General features: G+C 39.0%; 1 protein-coding gene across 1 annotated transcript; it reads right to left on the bottom strand.

Annotated features, from left to right (window-relative positions):
- Positions 1–1,265: 1,265 nt before the first annotated feature.
- Positions 1,266–18,776, bottom strand: SGCB (sarcoglycan beta). The gene is made up of 6 exons (XM_034958838.3): positions 18,668–18,776; positions 13,895–14,104; positions 10,160–10,345; positions 9,211–9,402; positions 8,758–8,889; positions 1,266–4,730 (listed from the first exon to the last, which is right to left on the bottom strand). The coding sequence occupies exons 1-6, from the start codon at positions 18,698–18,700 to the stop codon at positions 4,527–4,529; spliced, it is 957 nt and encodes a 318-aa protein (XP_034814729.1). The 5' UTR covers positions 18,701–18,776; the 3' UTR covers positions 1,266–4,526.
- Between the last annotated feature and the right edge of the window lie 2,303 nt (positions 18,777–21,079).

The following is a 21,079-nucleotide window of genomic DNA, read 5'->3' as shown; positions in this document are numbered from 1 at the left end:
TGTTGTTTGTGTGTAAATGAATGCATGGAGTGAAGTGAATGAAATTTACAATGTAACTTTAAAACTTTTGTTTCATACAAGGTCAATCCTCCCATATTTTCAAGGGCATTTAAATTCAGGTACACATGGCCATGAACAGCAAAGGTAGCCTACAGCATGGAGGAGTGATTTATTTTTACAGTGTGCTTCTTATGCAATACTAGAAATTGAATTGATTTGCCCAGGAAGAAAGATATTTTTTCTACATTCAAAGCTGAGATCATTATATATACAATGGTGCACCAAGCTAATGTAACAAAATCAGCAACAAAAAAATATAGTCACCATTCACAGGTACATTACTTTGTAGTGCTGAAGAGAAAGACATGGTTGAAAAATACTTTTTCTTAAGGGGACATGAATTAAAATTGCCCTGGTTCTTTTTAAGCTGAAGAGATTTATACATGTTAGGTTTGAGTTCAAAACAGCTAGACAAGGAATCTTATATCTTAAAGTGAAAGGTATTAATTTGTTAAAAAAATCATACTATTTATAAATTTATATGTATTAGGTAAGGAACCACTGAGAACTCCAGAAAAAGTTGCTTAGGAAACTGGAAACAATTAGGCAAAATGTAAATTTCAAAATGGACATAGTCAAGCTGAAGTAGGAGGAAGCAGTTAGAAATACTGGGTGTGTACATTTGTGTGTCAGCAAGTGAAAGATAGGAAGAAGGCAGCAGAAAAAAACAAAGTATTATAGAAAGGAAATGAAGAGTTCATTTACACATAAAAGAAAGGGTGGCAAAACTGAAGGAAAAAAGCAACAGAGGCTATTTCGGGTAAGGACAAGACCTGGAAAGTAATATCGCCTCTAAGACATACCTTCGTATCCTAAGTGGTTTTCAAATGGGTGGATATCTGGATCAAGCCAGGTAGGGATTTAAGACCTGAACCTTTGAGGCTCCACCCAACCTGCCATCAAGGCTGCCCAGTGGCCAGCCCTCACCCTTTCATCTCTGGCTTTGGCCTCCTGCCATGGTGACAGTGTGCACTTTCCCCTAGGACACCAGGGAAGCACCACTGGAGAGAGGCCTTCTGCAATGCACAGAGAGGAGGGCATTCAAAACTTGGAATGTACAACCTTCTAACTTTGAGTTCTAGGAGTCCAGAGAGATTACATAAATACTGACAGCGTCCTATTCTCAAGCCATATTTAAATTCATCACGTTTGCATGACTAAGTAGAAAACAGTTAATATATAACCCTTAAAAAAATAACAGCAAACAATTTACAGAATTTTTATTGTAAACAGAAGCTCATTACTAGTTATTACAAACTGAATCAACTGAAACTCAAGTTAGCAATGTGAAACACATTTATAGGCTTATTTTTGTATACCATAATTGGTAATTTTTGCCCCCTCAATACTTTTAAGAAGACTGTTAAAATTTTCAGCATTTCAATGATCTCTTATTTGTCAGGTTTAGCACCATGACATTCTCATTCCCTTAAAAAAACACTCATTCAAATCTAGGTAGAGCTTCCACCTTTCATCATCAAAATTAATCACACAAAATTTATTTTGTTTTTTTCACAATGCAAAAAGAAGACAAATAAGTATATTTTAAAATATTATCAGCAGTCCCTGTTTTGTGTGGTTTTACATTTTTCTGTCTGCCCATTATTAAGAAATCTTGCATTGATTTCATTTGCCCCCCTTGTCATTGCAACCCGTCTCTAGAATACTGTGGTAATTGAAACTAGCATGTACCTGCGCCCCCTCCCGGGGTCCTATCTTTGTCACCCACCTCCCCCACGGCTACTGCTTGTCATATCTGTGCTCACTGCAGGGATGAGCATACAGCAGGAAGAGGCGAAGTCAGCATTTCATTTACAGAAAAATACTATCTGGTGGAGACAATGAGTTGCTGAAGATTTACTGTGGATAAAAATAAGCCGGCCAGGCGTGGTGGCTCACACCTGTAATCCCAGCACTTTGGGAGGCCAAGGCAGGCAGATCACGAGGTCAAGAGATTGAGACCATCCTGGCCAACATGGTGAAACCCCGTCTCTACTAAAAATACAAAAATTAGCCGGGAATTGTGGCACATGCTTGTAGTCCCAGGTACTCGGGAGGCTGAGGCAGGAGAATCGCTTGAACCTGGGAGGCAGAGGTTGCAGTGAGCCGAGAGCCGAGATTGTGCCACTGCACTCCAGCCTGGCGACAGAGCAAGACTCTGTCTCAAAAAAATAAATTAATTAATTAAAAATTAGAAAAGCCATAAGTAAAATGGAGAGTTTGCCCTGTTCTGCTTTCTAATAGATTTTCCAAGCTTATGTTTCAGGGAAAAAGCCAGGACTACCTGTAAAGTATCATAAAATGCTATGGCTGTTAACCTTCAGTTGTATAAAAACATCAAAATAGCCTCTCATCTCAAAAGCACTTCATGGAGATGTATCAAAAACACAAGTATTTCCCAAAAAAGAGTAAAAATAGATTATTTCCTGAACTACATTTAATAAATAATATTTTGTAATACAGTGTTTTCTGGTTTTTATAAAAATATTTACTTAAATAAACTTTTAAAATAAATCTAAATAGAGCAGACAAGTAATGAATATGCAATTTAATTTATGGACCATCTGAATAAAAATTTCGGCATTTTTTTCTGAATATAATTCAGACATTAAATGATATTGAATATATTCAAATGAGTTCAAATATCACTGCAATAACACTCAAGTGGTTATAAATCTCATTCTTTTCATTTAAAAACAGCGCTCAGTGTTAGGTAGTAAGTCAATCCAATTTCAGTATAATTTAATGACTTCATAATCTCTAAGGTATTTGATTTTTCTACCAGAGAGAAATGTGACAATATTGAATACAAATTGTTTTTTGTATTGGTTTTCTTATGTGCACAATTCAAAGTGACCCTGACAGAATGCTGTTACACTTGAATGCAGGGTTGGGCCCATGCCACAACTCTACTGCCTATTTTACAGCAAACTCCTTTGGGGGCCCTGTCCCTGATTCTGTGTGAGTCTTAATAATACCAGAGAGTTCTTTTCCAATCAAATATATTAAAAATCAACCGGCTTGAGGGTTATAAATAATTACAATGGGATAGTAATATTAGGAGCAGAGATAAATTATTATCCTTACCTAAAAATTATGTGTATTATTTCCTGCATTAGCACTCTTTAGTCCAGTGCTTCTGGACTTATTTTCGAGGCATGGTGTACTTACTAGGCCATGCCTGGCCCAAAGAACTTGTTTGGGTCTATGGCCTCCCTACTTTCCACTGTGTTGCCCCGAGTGCTGAGGGTATAAATATCTTGGCAACTCTGTTATGTATTGTTACTCCAGTGTGCCAAGGTCCATTGTTGGGAAACTGAGGTAACTCAGAAGTAGGTAAATTTGACCTCTCCATCGTATAATATTTTGGAATTGGCCCAACATAGCTTACAATCGGACAGTGATTGGTCCTTTCTGGGTCTGACATGAGATTTATTTTCTTTTTAACTAGAGTAAGCATATCTGTTTTGTTTGATTCTCATCTTCTTAGGTAAGTTTAAATTAACCTTCGTTCATCTTTCTAGAGTTTTAAATAATTAAAAAGTCAGTGCAGAGAGTGAAAACAACATGGCATTTGGAATCAAGTACATCCAGGTTTGAATCATGCCTGAATTCCAATCCCAACTCTGCTACTTACTATGTGATGTTGAGCAAGTTTCTTAACTTCTCTGATCTTCAGTTTCTTAATGGGTAAAACTTGGATCCAATACCACCTACTTGCAGGGTTGTGGTGAGAATTGGGGATATAAACATGCAATGCCTAGGACAATGCCTAGGATGTAGAAGATGCTCAATAAAGATAGTTATCATTATTATTTAAAAGTTAAAGCTGAGATGGTGTTTTAATTTCCACCACATTGTGAACAATTGATAGTTATCATTATTTCAAATAAACATTCTTTTACAAAATATTTTCTTCCCAGTGCAAAACTAAGGAACCATTGTTTCTATCTCACATATGTAAAGTTCTTTAATGACTTCACTTGCATGTGAGAATACGGCTCAGGCTTAATGCACTAGAAATCTGCATCTTTCCTTTTAGAAGCTAAAAGGCAGAGCATGAAACACTGATGCCATACCTTTTTAAATATCTTAAGTGGGTCTATTCCCATTAGAGTTACCAAAGTTTACTTACAGTGAATCTAAACAGCTGCTTCAGACCTTTAACCTTTAGAAAAGGGATAGTGGAATTTTAAAAACACGTCTTTAAACATGACTTTTGATTTTATTTGCTTCTCATAATTATTTTAGGGAACAGTAAATATGAAGATTAGTATAAATTAATAAAATGTATTAGAATTTAGGCTCTCTGAGAAGATTTTAACTATGTAGACCATAAAACAGATACAGCAGTGCTCTGCCATTAAAATAATTATGAGTTATCACAAACTCTGTAAAAACAATGATTTGCATGCATAAAAAAGTCAAGTCAAGATATAAACATGTTGGTGACCTCTGGGGTTCTTTTAATGAGTGTTTCCACAGGGGTTGTCTGAGATTTGGCAGCCCATGTTCTGGCTGGTTACTTGCACCTTGAAGAGCGTCCCATCAGCACACATGCAGAGCTTGTAGCGTACCCAGTCACCACTACCCAACTGGTCTCCACTGGAGGAACTGGGTAGGCGGGTGGTGCTGACCATCACAGATCCATTTAGGATGATACTGTTTTCCTATTAGGAGAATAGTAATATGATTTATTTACCTCCATGAGTGGGTACAAAACAAAGTCAGTAAACAAAACTTCCCGAAATATCAATGAGAAAAGCAAGCAGTAAGAAAGAGTAAAGTCACAAACAAAACAACAACAGCAACAATAAAAAACAAAATATCAGGATTCAACGAGTGACTTCTTCACTTCATATATCCATAACATATGTAAATAAATCTGCAACATAATTTCTCTATTGTTAGTTAAAATTACATCAGAATTCCTAAGTGCATGATACAATTGATGTTGATAAAGTTTCAGATCATTTTCATTTGTAAGTCCTAAGAGAACTATAACAAAGGTACTGATTGGTAAGTTTGTGATCATGAGTACAAAAAGACTTTTCCTGGCCAAGCGCGGTGGCTCATGCCTGTAATCCCAGCACTTTGGGAGGCCGAGGTGGGCGGATCACAAGTTCAGGAGATCGAGACCATCCTGGCTAACACGGTGAAACCTCGTCTCTACTAAAAATACAAAAATTAAGCGGGACGTGGTGGTGGGCACCTGTAGTCCCAGCTACTTGGGAGGCTGAGGAAGGAGAATGGCGTGAACCCGGGAGGCGGAGCTTGCAGTGAGCAGAGATCACACCACTGCACTCCAGCCTGGGTGACTGAGCGAGACACTGTCTCAAAAAAAAAAAAAAAAAAAGACTTTTCCTCCTAGAGGGAATTAATTTTAATTTCCAATGTTTTTGCAACACTGCAAATGAAGATTCAAACCATATAATTTGAAGACCAGGCACTCTAGTCTGGAGTTTCTTCACACCCACTGTTCCAGAAACATTCTCTTATTGTAGTTCCTTAAAATCCTTCTTTTTAGGGACTCTTAGGACTCTCTTGCTTTCTCCCTTTCCTCCTTTCTTCTTTTCATTCACTCAACAAATAATTACTGAGTGCCTGCTGTATGCCAGACACTATTCTAGGTGCTGGGGAATACAGCAGTAAGTAAAACAGGCAAAGCCCAAGTTCTTATTGAGTTGATGTTTTAATGGGGTAGGGGGAGACAATAAAAAAAATGAACAGTAAAACACATAAGACATCAGGTGGGATAAATGCTATGAGGAGAAATAAAGCAGGATAAGTAGAGAGTGAGCAGATGGGGACTGAGTTTTACACAGGGTGCTCAGGAAGGACCACCTGTGGTTTGATAAGGTCACATTCCAACAGAAACTAGAGGAAGTGAGGGAGGAAGCTGTCTAGGTAACTGGGGAAGGGTACTCCAAGCAGAGGTAACAGTGTCTGCAAAGGCCCCGAGGTGAAGATGTGCCTGGATTCCAGGGACAGCTATGAGGCCAGTGTGGAAGAAGCACGGAGGGTGAAGGAACAACCAGTAGGAGATGAGTCAAAGAAATAACTGAGGATCAGACATGTAGGCAGGGAATAGACTTTAGATTTTATTCCAAATTATACGGGAAGCATTTGGAGGATTCTGAATACAGAAATGACTTGATCTTTTTAAAATGGCCACTCTGGCTGTTGGGTAGAAAACAGACTATGGGAGTGAATACTTGGAAGTAAGAAGATCAGCCAGGAGGCTGTTCCAACCATCCAGGCAGGGAATGATGGCAGTTTACACCAGAGTGGTGATGGCCGAGGTGGTGAGAAACAGCAAGACTCTGTATCTTCTGAAGGTAGAGCCAGAAGGCTTTGCTATGGACTGATGGGTGTCATTTAATGGTACAAGAATACTGAAAGAAATGCATGCTTGTGGGGATGGAGAATCTAACTTTCCAATTGTTAAATGTGAGATGCCTATCAGATATCAAAATGGATAATGTTAAGTAGGCAGCTAGATATGTGACTCTTAGTTCAGAGGAGAGGTTAAAGCACAATTCCAAATTTGGGAGGCATCGGCTTACAGAGGGTATTTAAAGCAAAGAGAGAAAACTGGTTATAAATAATGGAGATGGTTAACTGATTATGCAGTGGTAGTATATGGAATAGACAGTAATTCTTAAGTGACTAGTTTTCCAATTTGTTCCAATGCTGCCATCTTGTGGTCATTTAATTTTACTTTCTTTAAATTGTTTTTTGTTGTTGGTTTTTTTTGTTTGTTTGTTTGTTTGTTTTTTTTTTTTGAGAGGGAGTTTTGCTCTGTCTCCCAGGCTGGAGTGCAGTGGCGCGATCTGGGTTCACTGCAATCTCTGCCACCTGGTTTCAAGCGATTCTCCTGCCTCAGCCTCCCGGGTAGCTGGGATTACAGGCGCCCACCACCACGCCCAGGTAATTTTTGTATTTTTAGTAGAGACGGGGTTTCGCCATGTTGGCCAGGCTGGTCTCGAATTCCTGACCTTGTGATCCACCCGCCTTGGCTTCCTAAAGTGCTGAGATTACAGGCGTAAGTCATCGCGCCCGGCCTAAATTGCTTCTTAAACAGCTTTTTCAAAAAAGCAGTTTAATTGATAAAATTATTTCTAATGATTGGCTTATACACTTTAGAACTAACCACTGATATTAACGAAGTTATAAAGCTAATTATCTTTTTAATACTAGGTTATTTTCCTTTAACAGTAGAGAAACTGATATGTGTATATGTATATTTCAAAGTATTTAAATATTTGTCATATTAACTACAAGGTAGAATGGGACAAGAAGTGGCAGGTAGAAAAAAATAAAAGGTTTGGTAAGTTGCTAATGGTCTCTAAACAAATCTCTTGCTTCTGTGACTTTCTACTGCTGAGAACAGCAGTTGTACTGTGGCTATTCTTCAACAGTGTTCTTAGAAGAATGGCTTCTTACACCACAATATACATACAAATTAACTCTGTAGGCAACTGAGTTTCTGGCAAGAATTACATTTTATGTCCATCTTTATTATTTAGAGATGGGATTATGTGTTCTGGGGGAAAAACTGCTTATAAAAGTAAAACAACTACTTTTAAAAAGTATTTTTCCCAGGAACTATGAAATTGAAATTTTTTTTAATAAGAAAGAATGATAAGTCCCTACGTTTAAGTTCACTTTTGTCATGTAATACTTGGTAAGACAAATTTAATTCGCTTTAATTAAATAGCATATTGCAGGTACCCAAAGGCATTTTGAATAAGTATACTTTGACCAGAATTGTGAGACATTACAAAGTTTTTGGACTTATGGCACATGAAATACCATACCTGTTAAAGTTCAGATTTAATCTGTTAAGCACAAAGAAAATTCACTTTCAACAGCCACGATAAAGACAAAAACCTCTTTCCTTTACAATTAATAATAGATTAAAAATACATTTTTAATAAAAATATCTAAATAAAATAATTTTATAAATTTACTAATTGTTTTTTTTCACATCACTGGATATGAAACTCAGGGAGGGATGTGAAAAATCTTTAATTAAAAACAACAACTCCAAGGCATGAATATTTACTTTGATCTTCCAGAATTCTCTTTTAGAAGGTTTTGGTTTTTTTTTTTGCCTTCTAAAACAATACAAGTGAACACGGTGAAACCCCGTCTCTACTAAAAATACAAAAAAAAAAAATTAGCCGGGCGTGGTAGCGGGCGCCTGTAGTCCCAGCTACTCGGGAGGCTGAGGCAGGAGAATGGCGTGAACCCAGGAGGCGGAGCTTGCAGTGAGCCAAGACAGCGCCACTGCAGTCCAGCCTGGGCGAAAGAGCGAGACTCCGTCTCAAAAAAAAAACAACAAGTGATCATTATATAAAAAAAAAAAAAGAGAGAAAGAAACAGAAAATACAGGCTAGTAGAAATAAAAATAAAACAAATAATCTGTTATCTTGCTATCCACAGCTAAACACTGTTGACATTCTGGCACACCCTGCTAGGTTTTTATAAACATACATATGTTCTGAAAAATAAAAATAATGAATTTCACAAATTGTTTTGTAACTTTCTTTTACTTCACAACCCACTTTGAACATCTTTCCATGTCAAAAAATAGACAATTATATCATTTTCAATAATTGTATACTATTCCACATATGGATTTATGTACCCAAGAACCTAATAATTCTCTTAAGCTCTTAAAAGAATACTCACCGCCTTTAACTCCATATTACCACCCATGTGAAATTCAATGGTTTTGCCCATAATGAATACACCTTCATTTCCACGCACAATAGCACGCCCATCAACTTTTATATTTAAATCACTGGTAGCATTGCTGGTAATCTGAAAATTTAAAAAACAAGTACTAAAAAGAGTTTCTAAATTAATGTGAGAATTGTTATCAGAGATAGAGAAATAGAAGTTTCAGTCATGAGATATGAAAGTCAAATGTTTCTATTAATGTTTTAGAGATGTGGAAATTGAGATAAAGATGACTTGATAATGATCACACAAGCTAGTTAATTACAAATCTAGAATTAATCCTTTCCGGTGTTCTGGAATATATTCTTTTATACTACTTTAAAACAGTATAACTCTCTTCCCACTTTATAACTCTAGAGAATAACTCTCTCCCATTAGTAAAACAAAGCCAATAAATCATACCCTTTCAGTAGATGCCTTTTGAACATTCAAACTTTTCACTCCACTTGGCAAATGAAACTCATGAGTTTCATAGTCTGTGCTGAATAAGATATTTTGAGTCCTCGGGTCAAAAAACTGCATGCCGATGTCACTTGTAATAGAAGTTTTGTTGTTTTCTACACTGAGCTTTGTTGTCCCTTGCTGAAAAACAATCTTCAAAAAAAAACAGTTTATTGTGAATATATTTTCAAAGAAGACTGCAAACAAAATTCCTGAACAATATATTTTAAAAATTACAAAAATTACAGAAATTTAAAAACCCCAATAACAGACTAAATTCAAATACTTTTAACTCTGTCTGTTCTCCCTCCATCCACTTGGAAGAAGAGTTCTTTAGAATGAAGGTTTATACATTTATTTGCTCATTAGCTCTGCAAAAATGCATGAGTCATGGAGGAACATGGCCCAAGGCCTAAGATAGACAGGGGTGGTGGTAAGAATACCTCCTTGGGGTTTTATTCAGTTGAAAACTATGTTTTCAACTCTTGGCATGGGATGCCACTGACTAGATTGGCATATTCTCTTCAAGAGCCCCCAAAACTACAGAGTATTCTCACCTGGGAAAGTGCTTTCTTAATGGCTTCCTCATATGGAGGAGAAAAGAGTACCCTATGTATTCTCATACAAATTACATCTGTCATAGAAAATGCTACCATTGAACAAAATCTCAAATATTAAGAAATCATCTAATTTTAACAGATGATAAAAGCAATAGTATTATTAAATATTAATATTTATGGATGTTTTAAACTGTATTCACTATATTCATACATTTATAGATATATTATAAATATACTAATTTTTCTAAGGGAAAATATCTCTTTCCAATAATCAACTAGGTTTTTGCAAAGTATTTTTCTCTAATGCCCCTCTCCTGTTCGCATTTCTTTCAGTTAATGTGGCAACTTACAGGCTGGTTGTTGCCAGTGATGACCAAATTTTCATTTCGCCTTCCTCCTACTGTGCTTTTATAAAGAGGATGGATCACTCCCATGTCAGATACTTGCTTAAATCGAAGCAGGCCACTTTCATGAAACTCCATACTATCACAGCCATTTGGTCCAATGCGAATCACGGCCCAAATAACAAGTGTTATCTGAAAAAGAACACAAGTCCACTGTTGGTAGGCTGCATACATTTAATGTAATTGGAAAACAAATAGAAAATATTATCACCAAAATGTTAAAGACCTCCTAAAATGTTTTATCAGTGAGGTAAATATATCAATTAATTTCCCACTTATAAACAAAACGAATTTTATTTTTATTAAGGTATTACATGCAAATAGCTAAAAGTCAAAATGTGCTAAAGGTCTATAATTTAAAAGGAATAGTTTCTTATTTTTTCTACCCTCTCCACATCTCATTCCCAGGAACAATCACTTTCAACAAATTTAGCTATTTCATCTAGAATTTATCTCCTTATTTCTAAATATACGTATTTCTTCTAAACATATATTTCTAAAATATCTAACAAATATTTCTTCTAAATATGTTATTTCTTCATTTATCATAATTTAGGTTTTATTATTAATTTTCTATTTTAGCAGATGATAAATTTAGCTCATTTATATCTCTTTTCTTTTCCAGCTCCAATCTCAAGTTTTAATTAAATCCAAGGTCATTATTTTCAGTATTACAACCATATAAATATTGTTCATTACCAAACCAAATATGTCCTATAATGGCAGTTTCTTTCCTGTACCTTGTCTCTCAGAGTTTAATACTTCATTTTCCTTAGTTTCTTTAAAAATCTAATTAATCTCAAATCCTCCACTATTTCTGTAAAATCTCTCAATACAATTTTCTGTAGGTCTGAGCCTCTCAGATAATATATTAGTTCTATTTTTCTCTCTCGGGAAATCTTTCTGGAACCTGTATCTTTCTGGTTTGGTCTGCGTGGGCTGGACTGGTCTGTATGGGCCCCCTGCACAGCTGTAATCATAAACTTTCCCTTACGTTCATGCTGAACTTCCTTTTGTCTTTCTCTTCTGATAGACACCCAGTTTCCTGTATCCTCATCTTTCTTTTGGTAGAGCACATCCTCCAGTGGCTTCTAAGCAATGTATGAGAAGTAAAATTTTTTGGAAAGTGTGCATGGCAAAAATACGTCTTTATAATGTTTCATATTTGATTGCTGGACTGGCTAAGTATACAATTCTAGATGGAAAATTATTTTCTTTCTGAATTTTGAAAGCCATTGCTTTATTGCCTTCCAGGTCCCAATGCTGCTTTTGGGAGCTCCTATTCCATTCTGATTTTGTATTCTTTATACATAACCTGCTTTTTTGCCCCCTCTGGAAGATATTAGGATCTTTTATTACTGGTTTTCTTAAATTTCATAATAATGGCCTTGTTGTGTCTTTTTATGCATTACGCTGGACCCAGTATGGTAGTTTTCAATCTGTTCTAGGAAATTTTCTTGATTTATGTATTTGATCATTTCCCCCCACAGTGTTTTCTGTGCTCTTTCTGAAACTCCTATTAACAGCATGTTAGAGCTCCTGAGTTGATTAATTTTGTTGAAATTTCTGGAAGAGTTTTTTTATCTTCTAATATCTTCTGTCTATCTATCTACCTACCTACCTACCTACCTATGTCCATCTACCCACCCACCCATTCATCTGTGTGTGTGTGTGTGTGTGTGTGTCTGTGTGTGTGCGCGCGCGCATATCTATGAGTTCTTAATTGTTCCTTTTAATTTTTTTTTTTTTTTGGTAGAGACAGGGTCTCACTTTATCAGGCATGAGCCACTGTGCCTGGCTTGCGCCTTTTAAATGGCATGTTATTCTTGTTTCATTGATGCAGTATATTCTTATTTCTCTGAAAATACTGAATTTAGGGCTTTTTTTTTTTTTGGTAGTTTTTGTGGCATTTTCTCTATTCCATGAGTTTCTATTTTTTCCATGGTTTAGGAGTTTTCATCTCTATCATTTTTCAATTCTTGGCACTTTCCTCAAAAGTCTATTGATCCCTGGCTCAGTATTCATACTTAGTGATGAATTCATAGAAAATTATTTGAGGGGTAGGGCTTGTGACTGACAGGTGTCACAAGAGGGAAATTACATGGCTTTTTCACCGGGACTTGCCAAATGACAGTATCTTCAGATCTTTTTTCTATATGCATCAGGAATCCCAGAGAAGGCTCTTCTGTCTCTTGCCTGGCTGCCAGGGAGCTGGAGGTGGAGAATGAGGAAAAGAGAGCGTGGGAAAGGGAGTCTCAGGACCCAGACTTTCCTGTTTCAGTATGGAAACCCAACCCCTACCCTCCAGTATCCTCAGGCAGATAGAATCCTCTCTGGTCCAGTGTGTCCAGAGACACACTAGTTTTGTATGACATTAGGAGGGGTAGCTGTCTAACTGCTGGCTGGAAGGGAGAGGAGGCCTAGGGATCTCACTGCTTCTTATACAGATTTTCAAATGACTTCTCTGTTTTCAGTTCTTGCCTCACTTCTGCTTTTCAAGGTACTGGAACTTCTAATTCCCAAGGCTTTTTAGGGTTCTACAAGGTACTTCCACCAACATCCCCTCCCCAACAAGCAGATTCTCCTCTCTGATAAGTTATGTGCCATTGTTCCTCCTACTTTGTGTCTTCATTTATTATGATTTAGGATTTCAGTTGCTTCCGACTTTCTTCAAAGATATTTCTGTTTCGTGACATTGTTACTTTGGAACGAGCTTTTTAGAGAAGAAGATAAAAATGTCTTTATGCTGCCATCTTGATCAGAAGTCTCCGATAAAATACATTTATAAAATAAAATCCATTCAGATTTGTGCTCCTAGTAAAAATTTATATATCTAATATGAAATATATAGGAAGAGGTCTTTCTGATTTGAGTGAAGAATTAGACAGAAGTGCTTTGGACATACATAAATACAAAAAGACTGCCTTGCATGCATTAGAAGTAGAAAATAACACAAAAAGAATCACTTGAAAACTGCTGCAGACTATGTTCATGATCAGTCTTGAGTATACTAATAATCATTCCTTCTGAAAATATCTGTACATGCACATGCCAGAGTTTCAGATTTAACCCCAGACAGTCACAACTTCAGATTAAAAGGATTTCTTCATTAAAAAAGCAAATATCTTTGGAAAAGGCATCCTATCAGGTCCTCAGTACTTTAGTGTGAATCAGCCTACCAGATTCTTGCATCCTTTGACAACGGGGACTTAGAAATATAAAATATAACCTTTTACTGCCATCAAAGGGTTTAAAATTTTAAAATCCAGCTGAGGAGGCAACATTAAATGTAGGAAAAGTTAAATGAAAACAGAAAGGATTATATTTTTAAGGAGATGTGAAAGCAATAAAATCATCTTGGCAAAGTTCTCTTCTATTGAGTTGATCCTATCCTTATTAAAAGTCTCATGCTCTACCGATTGAGCTAGGTGGGAGCCTCATAATTCTATCCTTGCTAAAAATTAAGTCCATTAAAGGGATAAACCCATGCACATTTTTTTGTAAATGAAATTAATATATGAAAATATTAGCACACTAGTTTTTTTAATAAAGTATTCATTAAAATTCAGTAAGAGACAAGACATGTATAGAAAAGGAGAAAATAAAGTCTATGATTTCACTATAAAGCAGATAAAAAATTCCCCATGGCAATTAAAATGAGTATTCTTACAATATACTCACTATTAAATTGATGACAGCCAGGATAAACAAGAGGATAATCACACAGATGGCTAAATTGCCCTTTCTTCCTCTCAACCCTGTTTTGTGAAGACGATCTTCATCAATCGGAATGTATCCAGCTTTAAAGTTACTGTTGTGCTCTTTATTGACATTCCTTCTCTCAACAGCCTTCTCACGCATGGACTTCTTTACAGGACCATTGGAACTTTGCTAAAAATGAAATACAACATAATGGAACAGCTATACCCTCTCGTTTTGGTGCATTTATCTATTAGGTGCAAATTCATAGCTATAGCAAGCTGAATTGGTTACTGACACATTTTCCATGAATAAACTGCAAGTCACATTGAGTTGCAGTTCCAAATAAGGGCATAACTGTGCTTAGAAGGAAAGTACAGAAGAAACTTCAAGGTCACTATCTGATATTTTTCCTCTCTGCTTTCAACAGTCCCACTGTCAAAGTATACAGCTTGTTTCTGAGCAGAGTTGTCATACGTATCCTATAGTGAGTAACTGCTTTTATTAATAATTTATTAATTTTTTTACGTATACAACTGGCCCTCCATATCCGTGGGATCCATATCCATGGATTTAACCACTGTGGATCAAAAATATTTGAGGCCAGGCACGGTGGCTCAAGCCTGTAATCCCAGCACTTTGGGAGGCTGAGGCGGGTGGATCACGAGGTCAGGAGTTCAAGACCAGCCTGGCCAAGATGGTGAAACCCTGTCTCTACTAAAAACACAAGAAAATTAGCTGGGCATGGTGGCACGCACCTGTAATCCCAGCTACTCCGGAGGCTGAGGCAGAGAATTGCTTAAACCTGGAGGGGCGGAGGTTGCAGTGAGCCAAGATCGCGCCACTGCACTCCAGCCTGGGTGACAGAGCGAGACTCCGTCTCAAAAAAAAAAAAAAAAAAAAAAAGTGAATGGTTGCATTTGTACAGAACATGTACGACTTTTTCCTTGTCATTATTCCCTAAACAATACAGTATAACAACTGTTTACATAGTGTTTACATTGTGTTCAGTGTTGTAAGTAATCTGCAGATGGATTTAAAGTATACAGGAGGATGTGCAGAGGTTACATGCAAAAACTGCACCACTTTATATAAGGGACTTGAGCATCAATGGATTTGGCTATCCTTTGGGGGTCCTGAGACCAATCCCCCATAGATATTGAGGGACAACGGTATATATTTTCATTTATATGAAAATAAGACCGGAAAGGCTGACACAGTTTGTTACTTATAATTTCACTGACTAGAGCTCACATTACCCTAGATCAGCAGTTTTCAAATGCAGGGTGGGGAGTCCTGGGAGGGTTCCACAAACCCTTTGGGGGACTGTATTTTTGAAATAACACTGAGATACTGTTTGCTGTTTTTACTCTCCTAGGCCCATGAATGTAAAGGCTACATGACCAACGTGATGGCATCATCACTCAACAGAATGTATGCTTGTATAGCCCTGTACTTGAAAAATTTCTCCATTTTAACTTCTCCTATAGTAAATATCAATGAATATAACCCACATAAACCAAAGCTCTTTGGAATCCTCCATTTTTTAAGAGTGTAAAGAGAACCTGAGACCAAAATGATTTGAGAACCTCTGACCTAGACTATGGTTGAATGACGTTTTGGGTAATAATCTTGAATATCAAGAGCACAAAAGAAATGGGCAGAAATGGATACTGTCCTACTTATTTCTTAAAGCTCTGAGAAAATTCAGTTGTTGAATACGCATGTATTAAGCACTTTATGCTTAAACACTAATTCCATAGATAGGAATACAAAAGAACTATAGGAAAGGGTCCTTATCCTCTATGTATTAACAGATATGATTTGTGTACATGTTAACATAAAATATTTAACAATGCAATAAAGCACTCTGTATGTTCAGGTGCCAAAATCAATAGTCTAGGCAATACACACTGCAGAGTTCAAAGGGAGGAGAGACAGGATGACCTGGAGTTGTTAGGGAAATGGGGAGAAGTAGATGGGTCAGATATGGCAAGGCAGGGAAGAGGAAGTTGGAAAAGTAGGGCCAGGTTGTGAAGGTTCTCGGACAGCAGGGTACAAATTCTAGTCTTTATGTCCTATTTAATTGGGAGTCACTGGAGGTTTTTGAGCACAAATTCAGAGTGTTAAAGGTGTGGGCATTTGTAGGAGAGAGAAGAAAGAGGAGTACCAGTAAGTAAGCTGCTGGGGATGTTGTAGTAATGGAGGATTGAGGTTAAGAGGACCTAAACTAAAGTGGGATGAAAAAGGAGAGATTAAGTAGATACTTTAAGAGAAGACTTAACAGAATTTGTAGTCAGGTTCCAAAAAAGAACCTCAGGCTTCTGACAGCCCTAACAGATGGGCAACTTAAAAGTGTTAGCCAAAGTTTGAATATAGGTCCACATAAAAGAGAGAAAGGACAAAATTCATCCCTCCTGAGACGTAGTCTTTACTCTTCTCTGCCAAACCATGCACATTACTGTCTTCATCTTGATGCATTTAACATTTATTGAATAGTTACTATAAGCCAGGTGCTCCAAGCTACCAGGATGAACATAGTGTCCACCCTCAAGGAGCTTAATTACAGGCCAGTCAGGTAGACAGACAAGGTGACTAACAGTTCACAAAGCATGACAAGTGCTTTAGTGGAGCAATGCATACAATACAGAAAGGGTACAGAAGAGGAATGCATCTTCACCTAGCAGGCAAGGGCATCAGGGAAAGTTTCTAAGAAAAGCTGAAGGTTGAGTTAACTCTTGAAGGATGGACAGGAGTTAACCAGGCAAAGAGCTGAGAAGGTCACTCTAGGCAGAGGAAGAAGCATGGAGACTTTGAGAGGCAACCATCTCTGGGAGAACTAATTTTGGTCACTTTATGTGGATGGTGAGAAGGATAGGTGTAGGGATGAAGCAAGAAATACAATGAGAGATGTGCTCAGGGGCCAGTAAGCAACATAAATACCACGACAAGAACAATGGACTGTATCCTGAAGGCAAAGGGGAACTACTGAAGAGTTAAAATAGGTTTCCTATACAATCAGATTTGCATTGTAGTAAAATCACTCCAAAAAGAGATGAACTGGAACTGAAGAGCCTAGAGGTGAAGATATCAACAGCAGGTTTCTCTAAGAGTCCCAATGAGGTACTGACTGAGGTTTGACTTTGAAGCTGAAGTCTGGGGAAAGGTGTTAAGAGGTAGAACTGTCAGGATCTCGTGATTGTTTGGATATGAGTGTGGCACAAAGGGGTCGAAGATGACTCCCAAATAGGACTGGCTATATAATTTGTGGGGCCCAGGGGGAAAAGAAAATGTGGGGCTCACTGTTTAAATCTCAAGCCCAGGACAGCAGAACATTAAACCAAGTGCAGGTCCTTCTCAGCTCCCTTAAAATGGCCTTGGTCCTAAGTTTCTGGCTAGGTTAAACAAGTGAATGGATGGTTGTAGCCTTTTTAATAGTAAGTACGACAGAGTCCAGTTTTGAACATTTTTGAGTTTGAGGTGCCTATGGAAAATTCAGTTAAGTTCAGGGCTGGAGACGTAATGCGTAAATTTGAAGTGGAGACTGAGTAACGGATCAGACTGCCCCACTTATGTGTAAAGCAAAAATAGAACCAGATGGAAAAACAATCATCTGAAACAGAAGCTGATAACTTAGGCGGGAAATGAGGAAAGCCAAGGCACAATTTAAATCCCAACTCCAAGAAGTTTTGTCTCCTTTCAGTTTCACTCATTCCTCTATGTTTTATTTTACTGTTACAAATCTGCAGCCTGCCTTATTGTCTTTAGCTGATTTTTTCTGCATGTATTTGGCTGTATGACTTTAAGCTCCTTGAAGAGAGATTTTACGTCTTTTATCTTCAGAATGAGCCCTCCAGTGACATATATCTAATAGGTCTCTAAAAAGTTAATTATCTAAGAAAATCGTTCCAAAGGTCAAAACTTGACTCATTTTTTTCAACAATGTTTTAGAATGAGACTTTTTAAAGAGAAACTACTATAATTGTTCAAAGGAAAAGTAAGTTAGGTAAGGGGGAAAGTTACTGAAAATTATTTGTATTATAATAAATCACCCTAGCGATTACGTGTATGTATATATTAACACACACACATATGCATGTACATGTATGCATACGTATAACTAGATTTTGGGGGGATGAGGAGCCTTTTAAACCATTCTAAGTTACAAGTTTACAATGCAGGTCAGGAAATCTTGGATAAATCATTTTTAAAAGTGAACGGAGATTGTTTTAGACTGGTGACTAAATCTTCAAAAACCAAAGCGTGAGGGGAAATCTGGGATGTCTGCATATTGGAGATGGCAGAAACAAAAAAAAAAGATGGCAAGCTGACACCGGGGCAACAGCTGACCCGTTTCTTGTAAGAGGAGCCTTCTCGCTGGGGCTGCGGTTATTTTTATCCAAATCTCTGCTGGCGGCTGAACGGGGTACGTCCCTGGCACGTCCCAGCGCAGGCTTCCAGGCTGGCTCGACCGCCTCCCAGGCTCTCCGGAAGGAGACCCCTCCTCACCCCCTCCGAGGATCAGCCAGGCCGGGCCGAGGCCGAGGCCGCCCCTGGCTCCTGGTCCCCAGCTTGTGCCAGCATCCTCGGCGGGGCACAGCTTCTCCCGCCCCGCCCCGCCCCGATCGGCCCCGCCGAACCCAGACCCTGCGGCCCGCGCCCCCCGCACCCCCGGCCAGGGCTCCCGCGGGCCCAGCCGGCAGGACGCGGCCTCCCCCGCTCCTCCAGCCCGCGGCCGCAGCGGTACTCACAGACCTGTTCTGCAGCCGCCGCCGCCGCTGCCGCCATCTTCCCGCGCCCGCCGCCGCCGAGCTCCCCGCCCGACTGTGCCCGCCCCTCCGCGACCGCACCCTGCGCGCCTGCGCTTGCGCCCTGGCGGGGACTGGGGGCACCCGCTGCTCACACCCTCCCCTCCCCAGCCCGCATCCCTGACGACCCGCATCCCTGACGACCCGCATCCCAGCCCTGCGGGCTCAGGCTCTGCGGCGGCCCCTGCACCTAGGACCTTGGCCTGGGGCGCGTTGTATTGCACAGGGGCCAGAAGGGGCATATGGGGATTCCGCTCCACCCCGGGCCGCCTGCAGATTCCTCAGAAAGGGCACCCTCAAAAATCGAGGACGCTTCTCCCCTTCCCCTTTGTTCCCCATCGCTGAAAGATCGGTGCCATCCGGAGCTGTGAGGCTCTCTTTGTTTCTCGGACCAAGGTCTCCTTGGCTAGGGTGGGAGGGGCCGATATCGAGACCACAAGTGGACGCGGACCGGCGTGGTGACTGCGTGGGCAGAAGTGAACGAGTGGTCACTTAGGTGGCTGGAGTCTTGAAGACTGAGATTCCTCAAGGAGGACGTTGAATCCTTCGGGCTGCTTGACTTCGGAGGCCTATGAAGTCTGATGTTTTTATCCTGCGATACTGGGGATGGATTTTTCATTTAGTGTTGGAGATAGTGTTACCATGTATATCCTCGGGAACCTAATTGAACGGACATTTACTGAACACCGGGAAGCCACTCAAATGTACGAGTTACTTGAGTAGACATTCATTGTTCCCTGTTGTAGATATAATCCAATAATTATTTTAGCTGAAAAAAAATGCAGTGAAGTCAATAGCAACTGTTCCTCATGTAGCTGAATCACTTCTAATAAGCACCTTTGGGCCCTAGTACTGTCTAATTCAGTGGGAGTCAGTACCTAGCTGGTCATCAGTCTGTCTGCATTTCTTTTTTCCTAAATGCTGGAACCACTTGACTCATATCTCTAGACTCACTCCTCTCTGAGTCTGTGGGACAAACATGCATTTTAGGCAGGAAAATTCTAAGTTAAAGCCCAATGATGCAGGAGTCAGCAGTAAGGCTCTGTGTTAATATTCTGCCTGTGGTCTCATTGATCAATTTGCACAACTGGGCTTTTAACTGATTCTGAGTTCCTATCTTCTAGTCCTTAATTCCTAAGCTTTGCGTTTTTCTCTCTGCTGGGAAAGTTCTTCTTCCCTGGCACGCGCACTCTTATTCATCCTTCAAGAATCTATTCAAACGTCATATTTTCTCTAAAGGCTTCAGAGGCTCCCACAGATCTGTTCCTTAACTCTGTGCCTAGCCTTTTCTAGCACTTCAGATTGCATTGTATTTTTATCTTGTCTACCTGCTGATTTCATTCAAAAGATGGTGTGTTCTATCTGGAAGGTAGGTGTCTTACTCATCGTTTAATCTCCAATGTCTAGCACAGTAATTAAACTTAATAGATATCTTAGAAATCTGCCCAGTATCCCAATTTCTAAGCCCTGACTTGATTTTGCCAACCTCCCTCCCACTTAGGTGGTGAGATACCTGGTAGCCAATTTTCCTGAAACCAAATGCCCCTTTGGCTATTTGAATATCACCTTCTCCTGGATTCTTTCCTCATCGCTGATGTCCATCTCTGACAGGACATCCCACTATTCTTAATGCCAATTTCTATTCTCTTTTAAAGAGATCCGATTCACTCACATGACCACATTTTAACGTGGGTTATTTTCAAATGTACTATTGTCAGCCTTTTTTCCCCTGAAATAATGACATTTAAAGTCAACTCTGTGCCTGGCAATGCCTCTTTTACAAATGAAGAAATCAAGGCTTGTAGAGGTTAAATGGCTGACCATCTTTTCAACTCCTAAAGAGCCAGTATTGAATCTAGGTCCATCTGACGAGTCTTTGCTCTTTCTACCATACATCACAGCCTTTAATTTTGCTCTTTCTTTTGACTGTTGCATGATATTAGCATTTGGAAGCACAAAACACAGGTCCCCAGGGCTGGAGTATGAGTCAGATTATGAAGACACTTACACCTTTGTTCACTTTGCAGTGGTTTGAATAGTGCCCTGCAAAAAGGCATATCCATCCAAGTCCTAACCTCCAGTATCTGTGAACGTGGTGTTACTTTGAAACAGAGTCTTTGCAGATTGCTATAGAATGAATGTTTGTGTCTCCCCTGAATATTTCACATGTGGAAATCTTAGCCCCCAGTGTGATGATATTAGGAGGTAGGGCCTTTAGAAGCTGACTTAGTCCACTTTGTGCTTCTATAACAGACCATCTGAGAGTGAAGAATTTATAAAGCACAAAAAATTATTTTCTCACAGTTCTGGAGGCTGAGAAGTCCAAGCCTCCAAGGTTCAGTTGTCTGATGAGGGTCTG

Source organism: Pan paniscus, chromosome 3 (assembly GCF_029289425.2).
Source record: "Pan paniscus chromosome 3, NHGRI_mPanPan1-v2.0_pri, whole genome shotgun sequence".
NCBI classification, from domain to species: Eukaryota; Metazoa; Chordata; class Mammalia; order Primates; family Hominidae; genus Pan; species Pan paniscus.
This window is presented reverse-complemented; position numbering and strand designations above follow the sequence as displayed.

What these genes read in the sequence shown, in the direction of transcription:
- SGCB (XM_034958838.3), bottom strand. Translation starts at nt 18,700, where the DNA reads ATGGCGGCAGCGGCGGCGGCGGCTGCAGAACAG. An exon ending in TCACTGGCAACAACCAGCCT is followed by an intron (nt 9,403 to 10,159) that starts GTAAGTTGCCAC and finishes TTTTTTTTGAAG; the next exon opens with ATTGTTTTTCAGCAAGGGAC. An exon ending in AAAAGGCATCTACTGAAAGG is followed by an intron (nt 8,890 to 9,210) that starts GTATGATTTATT and finishes TTAAATTTTCAG; the next exon opens with ATTACCAGCAATGCTACCAG.